Here is a 10,184-nt window from a genome sequence, read left to right as displayed (position 1 = left end):
CTTTCCAGAACTACAGCGTCTCAGCCAGGGAAAATTTGTACAGAGCCTGAAGAGAGATGGGGAGCTCTGTAAATCCTCCAGCCCAGACTGTTTCTGTTGATCCATGGCAGCATGCGTTGTATGTCCTGGTATCAATGTGATAAATGTTGTGCTGACTTCTGCATTGTGTGTGCCTTGTACTAAATATTGTCTGCTGGAAAGTAAATAACAGCAGATGAGCAAATGGGGCTGTGATGACATTTCAGTGTCCATAATGTTTCCATCTGCAAAATGCAGCAGTTATGCATCATTTTAATGGTGGGAATAGATAAGCAGTCAGCTATCCGTATCCGGAAAATCAAAAAGGAAAGCAACATTAGAGGAAATAGATAGCCAGTGGGTGTTCAAGGGCAATGAGTCATCCTTGCCACAAATAAGGCTCAGAATGAGGAATACTAATAATTAGGTAGCATATTTCAAAAATTCAGCTCTTTCCTCCTTTCCCAAATTATCTTTTATGCCCTGGGGATGTCTTGGAATGACAGTGTCTGCTTTGGGAGGTAGACATGAGGAAAATCCACTGTGGGAAGAAATGACCAAACAGCAGAGAAAAAATAAAGTTGAGCTGTAAAGTTTCTTTTTTCCTGAAAATCAGGAGGCCCCTCCAGAGGAAACTGGCATGATGCTGGTCAGCCAACAGAAGAAACACATCCCAGGGAAGGACAAAGCCTGTGGCCACTGAACTCGGCACTTGCAGGAAGCATCAACAGCATCTGCCTTTTCCCTTTCCCCATGACACTTATTCCCCTGAGCTTGCTTCGTTCTGCTCTCGTTCAGGGAATGAAATGAGTCCCTCTAGTGGGTGAATCCGGGAGGAAAGAACGTGATTCCCATTTTGGTACACTGTCTCTTCCCCTCTCGAAGTTCACACCTTCTGTTTTTCTGAAGCTGGCTTGGGTTGAAAACAAAGAGTGCTTTGATCCTGAATCAGAGTCTTACCCTAGCCTAAATCCTGGACCATCTAAAGTTGAAATTTCCAAGAAGCAGATTTAGAGAAAGAATACAGATTCCTCTGTGAATGCCAGTGCTCTGCCTTCTTGGAGGTTGGAAGCAAAGAAAAATGACAGGTGTTGTCTTCACTTAGGAGGATTTGTAGGAAAGAAGTCTTTTTGAACCTTCAGCACTCTTGAGTATGAATCACAGAACCAATAAAGCTGGAAAAGGCCTCTAGGTCATTGAGTCCAACCTTTGGCTGAACACCGCCATGCTCACTACATCATATCACAAAGTGCCATGTCTACTTGTTTTTCGAATACTTCCAGGGATGGTGACCTTGTCACTTCTGTGGGGAGCCTGTTCCAATGCCTAATCACCCTTTCAGTGAAAAAAATTTTCCTAATAGCTTCCTAATAATAACATAAATAACATTTAGTCCTAAAACCTCTGAATCACAGAGATGTTTGGGCCTGTCCTAGGTAGAGGCTAATCCCTTTCTGAACTGGAATAAGCCTTAAACCAGCGAACATGAGTTCTTGTGAAACCGCAGGGCTGCAGTGTCATCCCTGTTCTTTCCCTGCTTCCCTCTGCTGCAGAGCTCTGATTGCAGCAGCCTGACTTCAAGCACCGAAAAATGTCATCACTGACACTGCTGTGGTGGGTGCACACCATCATTATAATCTGTATGCATTTAGCCATCCCAGCATGATAAGAGAATGATTAGGAGAATAGTTAGAGAGTAAATTAAAAACTCCCAGCAGTTTCCTGTGTGAAGGTACTAACTTACAGGCATATTTTTTCACAGCATTACTGAAAAATGCCATTAGTTATACCTGTGAATACATGTTAGATTTAAACCCCTGGTGAGAATTTTTATTAACATACAAATATGTTAGGGCTCTTATGCTGCTTAAAATGTAATTAACCATCTTCTGAAGATTAAGGGTGCATAATCATAAAAGAAGTGCACTCTTGTGCATTTAATTCTTCTAATCTGCTTTATGTTGATGTTAGTGTGGAAGAATAATCACTAGTTTGCCTAAATAGTTTGGGTTTGTGCTGTAGGAAGATATTGTTATAGGATGCACTTCTAAACTTAAAATTTGGTAGGCTTACAGTGATGGAGGATGATGAAGTGCACTGAGAGATTAGGAAAAAAAATGCTTCTTTTATTCTTTTGCTGCCATTGCAAATGCCCTGCTGTGGTAAAGCTGTGTTTCTGACAGTTTCATTCAGCAGACAAAAAGGAGGAGGGGACAGGCACACCCAGTGAATGACAAAGATGAGAGCAATAAACTTTCAGTAGCCTATTTAAGTACTAATTTAAACACATAATGTGTCATGTGGGGATTCAACAAGATTTTCTGAGAAGTATGTGGAAAATGAGCAACCAACATAAGGCAGAGAGACTTTCGATTTGCTAGGTTGCAGTATGAGAGCTGAGTTTGTGAAATGCACTCTAAAAAAATTAATTAATGATTTTATGTTGTCATTAAAACATGCTAATGGAATAGTCCATCCTCCCAGGGGTGTCACAGTGCCCACGCAATGTCGATAGATTTATTTGAAAAGAGGTGAAAACCTTCAGGGCCCCAGAGTACTGGTCTTCAGGGGCAGTTTTTTCCTAGCAACATGATCTGTAAAACCACTGTGTAACTTAGAGAGCTTCACAGAATATTTTTTTGTTCCCCTTCCCTCCTAGCATGGCTTCTTGTAAACTAAGAAGAGATAAAGAACAGTGAAAACTGCAGGATGAAGACATTTGCTGATGGTCATGACTGCATGACTACACACTGAAGTTGTGTAATAAGTGTGCAGCCTGTTCCTAGCAGAGTCGGTGGGGTGGAAATTCCCATGGAAAACGTGGAATGAAGAGCCCATGACACTCCTGCTTTTGTCAGGAGGAGTCAGAGGGGATGGAGACTGGCTGGTGTTCCATGAAGACCACCAAAGAAGGGAGTTTCCTCCTCACTCGAATAAGGAGGGGCTCTGCAAGGTCCTATAGGAAAAGCAGCTTCCAACAGTAATTTTAAAAACTGAAAAGCAATTGCAAAATCATTCCATACTTTTTTTTTTTTTAAGAGTAATTTATGTTAGGGGGGTCCTTTAGCACTCAGTTCTTTGTGGGGCCAATAACACCTTGGAGATTGTTGCGGCCAAGTGGACTCTGTTCCAGGGTAGACTGGTGACAGTGTGACTGTTGGGAACAGTGACACACAGATCAAGAAGGGCTCCTTGCCTGCTTTGTGCTTGTTTTCATTATTTCCAAGTGAATGCAGAGGCATTATTGAAAGTTACTTGTTTTCATTACAGCTTCCTTCTGACAGGTGTGACAGGCAGCACGACAGGTTGCTCTGGGCCCTTCGCCATGCTGAGCTCTTGAGGCAAAGCTGCTTTCTGTGATTCCCTAAAGGAGGCAGCTGCCAAGCTCCTTGTGGCCACCTGTGCTGAGGGACCAGCGTGCAGCATGTCAGGGAAACCCTTTCTATGGAGAGCACACACAGCTTTTCTCCCTTGGCGCTGACAAGGAGCAGCCACAGAAGCTGCTACTCAGGGAGCAGTGGCAGAGAAAACTCCTGCTTCCCAAGTCAAAACCCAGCACAACAGCATAGAAGTTCCCCTGGGGTTTTTCCATGAGGCCCACAGACCGGGATGTTACACAAAGACCATACTGCGCTTCTAGTCTTTACATTACATTTCTCTGCATTACAAAAATGCAGGGAAATAACAAAGGTTGTTAAAGCAGGAATAGTGTTTCAGATCCGTTTGATGTTTTGTCCCAAGCTGATATTCCCCACTGCCTGCTTCCCGTAGCATTGGGTGCAGACTGCATCTCTGCTTCGACAGGTGCCAGAAGCACCAGCACAGAGCTGAAGGGTGCTGTCAAATCAGAGTAGGCTTCAGCCACATGCCCCTCCTGGCTTGAACCCGGCCTTTTCAGAGAGGCACTAAGTAGGTTAAATCTTAAAATCTTACTTAAAATTGCATAGGAGCTGAGTGCTCAATTCCCTCAGGATTTTTGAGCAGGTGTAATATATACATCCCAGCCAATGGAAAGAACACCAGATTCCTATTCCCAGCTTGTTTAAGGACTGCTAGTGTGAACAACCTTGGATAAAGTGCACTTGAGAATCTGATTAATTCTGCTTGCCATTCAATCTTGCACTAAATAAGACATGAAGCTCCAGACACAAAACCAGCCATTCTTCTGTTCTAACAGTTTGCTGTCAACACAAGACAATAAAATATGAATATTTTAGATTCATAATGTAGACAAATAGGAAATAGGAGCTGTATTGTGCTTCACATGCATGGCTAACTCAGTAATGCTAATGTGATTATCTCACTGAACTTTTGTGCTGTCGCTTAAGGGTAACTTTGCCTTGCTTAGCTGGGGTATACATGTTTGTTTCACACAGGCCTAATGTCTTTTTTAAGTTTGTAGAAATAAGGAAGCCTGATTTCCCTCATCTGTTACAAGGCAGCATCCTTTCTTGGCATTAAAGTCTTGGGCATAAAAATCATAAAATGATAGAGTTTTTGGTTCTTGGAGAAATAAGGATGGTGGTAAGCACAACTGCCATCCTGGACTTCCAGGGGGCAGTTTTTTTCCTGTTTAGGAGACCAATTCACAGAGTCACTTGGGAAGCAGTGCCAAGGAGTTCAGGAAGGGCAAAGGAGTTCAGGAAGGCTGGAGATTCTTCAAGACGGAAATCTTAAAGGTGCAGGAGTAGGCTATCTCCAGGTGCTGAAAGACAAGCTGGCTGGAACTAAGGGGAAAAAAAAGGGTTCATGGCCTTTTGAAGAAGGGGCAGGCAATTCAGGAGGACTGCAGTGATATCATGAGGTTAGCTGTTGCAGTGGGGATCCTGCAACACGCATATATCAAACCAGGAGTCCCGTGGAAAGGAAATATATATGGACAGACAGATTCTTGCTAGATGTTTCAGAGATGTTTATTTCTCCAGCCGCATGGCCGGGGCTCTGCCCAGGAACTGTTCCAGTCACGGGACCAAGGGTCCTTCTGCCCGCGCAGGGAACACAAACCAACCAATGGGAACGAGGCTGAGCAGGGGCAGGGAAACCCCGTGTCTGTGCCCTCAGGGCCCCTCTCGCAGGGCTACACGGCAGGGGAGGGACCCCAACACCTCACCCGTTTTATTTTAATAAAAGGAGAATGAAAACAACTGGATAAACATAACAAGAACAGTTTCAAAACAAAACAAGCCACCCTCCTGAGTCTTTAAATGTCCAATCAGATTCTGTGGAACATCTTAGGGATGACAGAAGGGAGACAGGACTCTCTGAGCATGCTTTGTGGGGAAACTGAGGCAGGAGAGGGTTTAACTTCTTCCCTCCCCCTTTTCATCCTCCACTCGGCATTGGAAAGGGATTTTTGGGGAAACAGTTGGCAAAAGCATGGTTTTGTGAGGGAAACCATGGATGAAAAAACGGATTGGGAATACACTGGGGGTAATAGGACATAGGGTAAAAGGGAAAGGTGGGATTAGGAAAGGGAGACTGTAGGGGGGACTTACAATGGAGATACTGTCTAACATGACTACGATTTTTTGCATATATACTGCCTTTTACAGGAACACCATCAGGCCCAGTGACCTGCGATGCTTGTAACCCTTTTCTACCTCGTATAATTTTGAATTGCACCACCTCTCCATCTCCCAAGCTTGGGATGTATTTTTCAGGGTTATTCTTTTTAATAGCAGTTCTATGCACGAATATGTCTTGCTGGTTGTCACACCTTGTTATAAAACCATAATTTTGCTTAACATTACACCATTTTACTATCCCTAAGATCTTAGTTACTATGATCTTTTCCTTTTTCCGAGTGGCTGCTGTTTTCTGTCTCGCTGCGTCTTTGCCCTCTCTTTCGGTTGCTCCCGTGTTGGAATTGTCGGGGCTGCTCGTGCCTGCACGCTCTTCCCGGGGTCGCGTTCGGGGCTGTGCGGGCCGGGCCGGGCCGCGCCGCTCAGTTCTCCGTGCGTCGCCTCCTCTGGTCGCAGCTTCGCTGCCGATGCCGGGTGCTGCACCCACGTCTCGGCCGGGCCCCCGAGCGATGACTCCCCCGCGCCCTGCTCCAGCGCGCGTTTCGGCTGGGCGCGGCTCCGCTCCACCGCCGCCAGCCGCCGCCCGCGCGCCGCCCCTCTCGGTCGGGCGTTCACGGGGCTCGCTCCACCACGCGCTGTGCTGCGCCGTGCGGGCACTGCCGGGTCCTGCCGCGCCTCGCTCCGCCACCGACACTGCGGCTCGCGTGGCTCCGCCCGCCCGCACGCGGGAACTGCCTCGCTGCTGCTCGGAGAGCAGGGTGAAAATTAGAATTGAAATGAGAAAAATTAGAAAAACATCAGAAATAGAAAAAGCTTTACTGAAACTTAATTTGGCTACTACAGTAAAGAGCAATAAAAGATGTTGCTATAAGTACAAAAGGAGAGCTAAAGAGAATCTTCTTCCTTCACTGGATGGATGCAGAAACATAATGACAAAAGACGAAGAAAAGGCTGAGGTTCTTAATGTCTTTTTTGCCTCAGTCTTTAATAGTAAGACCAGTTGTTCTGTGGGTACCCAGACCCTTGAGCTGAAAGATGGGGACAGGGAAATGGTCAGTGGCTTGCTACACTATTTAGGCAGACACAAATCTATGCAGTCAGATGGGATCCAGAAAAAGATAGTGCAGCAGCTGGCAGAAGTGCTCTCTGAGCGCCTTTCAATCATTTACCAGCGGTCTCAGGTAACCCGGGAGGTCCCAGGGGAGTGAAAGTTAGCAAATGGGACACCCATCTACAAGAAGGGCTGGAAGGAGGATAGGGGAACTGCACGAAGAGAAGAAGATCCCTGCTCAGCCAGGTTCTTGTGCCCTGCTTGTCATTGCCTATGCCTGTGCTCTTAGGAGATGGCTCTTCAAAGGGGACCAGCGCTCATGGAGCACAGGACCTTCAAAAGCAGGTGCCCAGGGGACTTTCCCTCAGCAGCCCAGAGTCTGCTCTCACCACATGCACGGTCAAGGTTTTGCTGGCAATTGTATGGACATTTGACAGAGGTGGTCCACAGACTAAGGGAATGATGGCTGTCTGTACATGTGTCAGATAAACAGGGAAGTTGATAAGGTGTTGGGAAGTGGGAGACTTGGCATGACTTAAATGCTTTGGCTTCAGGAGTGGATATTGCTCTGGTTTTGGCTGGGATACAGTTAATTTCTTGTCAGTAGCTGGTCCGGTGCTGCGTTTTGGACTCAGTATGACAATGGTGTTGGTACCACACTGATGTTCTGGTTGGTGCTAAGTGCCGTGTTTATCCCAAATCAAGGAGTTTTTTGTGCCTTGTGCTCTGCCAGTGAGGTGGTACAAGAACCACAAACCCAAAAAGGTGGGAGGGAGGAGCATAGTTGGGACAGGCGACCTGAACTGGCCAAAGGGATACCCCATAGGCCATGATGGCCAGTATATAAAATGGGGGAGTTACCTGGAAGGGGAGCCGATCTGTGTTTGGGAAAGGGCAGGCATTGGTCAGCGTGTGGTGATCAATTGAATTGTGCATCACTTGTTTTTATTTTGTTTTTTTTTTTTTTTTTTTTAATTTTTTACTCTTCATTCTTATAAATTCTTCTAATTTATTTGCTTTCAATTATTAAATTGTTAAATTGTTGTGTGATGCCAAACTGCCTACTGGGATTAACCCACAACTACAGGGAATCCTGAAACCAGACAGCCCATTCTGTCCTCAAGTGCTATATCCAGCCCACCAAGCAGCTCTTCTGCAAAACTCTCCCTGACTCTGCAGCAGCTGAGCAGCCAGCACCCTCTGCCAGTGCTCCCTGACAAAGTGATACAGGGAGACTCACAGACTAAGCGTTTGCTCAAATATACTATTTGTTGCCATCTTTGCAGCCAGTAAAGCTCACAGGAGGAATGGACTCTCTCAAAAAGGGAATTTGCAGGAGCAGCTGGAGGGCAGCAACATTAAATGCCAGTTGGCAGTGAGCACAGCTGTGGAGGGTGACCAATTATTCCGATTTCCCCAGTGCAGGAGCACGGACAGGTGGGGGAGCTGTAGGTAGGGAATCGGAGAAACCAGAGCCCACCACCTCAGGTCTTCTACCAAATAATCCCTGACTCTGGTAGCTGAGCAGCCGCATTCCATGCCAAGGTGATACGGATGCTCAGAGATACAGTGTTTGTTCAAACACACCATCTGTTGTAAACTTTACATCAGCTAAAGCTCCCAGGTCAAAGTATGGTTAGAATGATATTGGAAGTGTTTTCCTAGAAACCTAACCATTCTACACTTCTACAGTTCTACGATTCTATGATTCTACAGTTGTCTCATTCAGAACCCAAAGTAGAGGTGATGATTCAGCTCATCAAACTCCTGCATTGCCTTGGTCTGGGCAGCTGGATCCTGTGCCAGGTGCTGAAAGAGGTTTAGGGGCTGTGCCTTTTGGAAGGCTGGGGGCAAGGAGATCTCCTCAGGCATGTCCTCGTTGCCAAAGAAGAAGTGCTTGAGACATTTCTCCTCCAGGCAACAGCGCAGGTAGCGCATGATATCGTCCACCCGCAGCAGGAGATACCCATGCTGCCATTCTGATAGAGGAATCAGGGTCAGGAGGTGCATGACCGTGGTCTTCAAGGCATAGATAGAAAAGCCTGAGCCCTCCAGAAGGCGAGCACAGAGCCGCAGGCATTTGAGGTGGCAGCTGTGTGGTGGGGCCTGCATGGCAACATGCCTGAAAAACTTTGCCTCTGCCACGGCATAGGTCTCCAGCCACGTCGTGCTTGGGGGGAGTGGGGCCTCTGTAGGCTGGCTACTCAGGAAGATGTCCGAGTCACCTTGCTGCACACTAAATATCGTTTCCACAAAAAGGCTTCTCCCAAAGGCTTTCGTCAGCTTCATCTTGCAGGAGCGGCTGGAGGGCAGCACCTGCACCTCATAGTGACGGGACTGAGGCACCACTGACCAGGCTGAGATCACAAATGTCTGGAACCAGAGGGTAATTTTCTCCACATCTAGGTAAGGGCCAGTGCAAAGGGTGTGTAGAAGGCTGGCCACCTGATTTCTCTTCAGCTCCTCCTCAGAGTGGTGGAGAAAGCACAGCATGTTCTGTTTCCTGGTGCAAGTGCACACCAGCTCCACACGGACACGGATGCTCGTCTGTGGCATGTCCCCCGTGGTGTCCGGTTCCAGGTGGAAGGCATACCCAGGGGGTGGCTTCAAGGGCACAAACATGCAGTAGACAACATCCTCCTCCTTTTGGGGACTCCAACCTTCACAGGCACTGCCCACCCCAATGACTGGTTCCAGCACCGGGAAGAAGCTGTCTGAAAAGAGCCTATGGGAGACATTGAGAAGGTCACTCAACAGCTCGTGCACCACCCGTCTCCTGGAGGCCAGCTTCGGCACTGACAGCTGGAAGCGTCTTGAAAAGATCCAGATCATATTCATCTCAGCAGGATTTTCTTCCTCACTTTCTTCACTCTCTGAGTCCCTGCTGTTGTCCACCTCACAGATCCTTTTCCTGAGCCACCAGCAGAGTGCCAAGAGCAGCACCAGGATTCCAGCAATAGCCCAGAACAGCCATTGCTGCAAGGCAGCCCAGAGCACGGCTCCCCAGGACCTGACACTCTGCTCCATGGTCCCGTGGGCCAGCTCCTGCAGCATCCGAGTCCTCTGCTGATTGAGGTCCTCATTCAGGTACACATTGATATAATTATAGATCTGTAGCACAAGCCAGAAGAGGAGTAGTAAGACCATTATGACCTGCAAGAGAAGGGAGAGGCTGAGAAGGGAGGGAAGGAAGAAAAGAGAAACTAAGGGAGCTAGCAGTGAGGGAAGAAGGGATAGGAGACAGCAGGCAGGAAGGAGAGGGGGCTAGGCAGCTGGCAGGCAGTAAAGCCTGCACCCAGTCCCGGTGGTGGCACTGTACCCTTCACAAGGTGCGCCTGCAAGGGGCTGGATGCAGAGTGGGAAGCACTCTCTTGGGTGCCCGTGTTTGTGCTCCCGTCCAGTGCAGCATGAGGCCTGTGTGTCCACTTGACACTCGTCCAGGCTGGCCTGGGCCAACACTGCTTGCTGCTGCCATTCATACCTGCTGCTCATTGTGATGGCCCTTGTGATGTCACTCGTATCAGAGACATCACAGCCAGGCCAGCCCCGCCCTTCATTCCCACCCCAGATCAGCTCCTCCCAATGGCCCCAAG

The 10,184-nt window shown here is 47.6% G+C and overlaps 1 protein-coding gene across 1 annotated transcript; it reads right to left on the bottom strand.

Moving 5' to 3' along the window:
* Positions 1–6,778: 6,778 nt before the first annotated feature.
* On the bottom strand, positions 6,779–9,738 carry LOC121673962 (inositol 1,4,5-trisphosphate receptor-interacting protein-like 1). Its single transcript, XM_042047849.1, has one exon. The coding sequence runs from the start codon at positions 9,736–9,738 to the stop codon at positions 8,317–8,319; it is 1,422 nt and encodes a 473-aa protein (XP_041903783.1). The 3' UTR covers positions 6,779–8,316.
* Positions 9,739–10,184: the final 446 nt, after the last annotated feature.

This window comes from Corvus kubaryi, unplaced genomic scaffold (genome assembly GCF_017639235.1).
Source record: "Corvus kubaryi isolate FWS band 111438036 unplaced genomic scaffold, C.kubaryi_AGA036_p1.0 66, whole genome shotgun sequence".
NCBI classification, from domain to species: domain Eukaryota; kingdom Metazoa; phylum Chordata; class Aves; order Passeriformes; family Corvidae; genus Corvus; species Corvus kubaryi.
The sequence above is the reverse complement of the archived record's forward strand: the minus strand, read 5'-3'. Positions and strand labels throughout refer to the sequence as shown.

Coding starts and splice junctions, on each gene's coding strand:
- LOC121673962 (XM_042047849.1), bottom strand. CDS start 9,738: ATGGTCTTACTACTCCTCTTCTGGCTTGTGCTACAGATCTATAATTAT.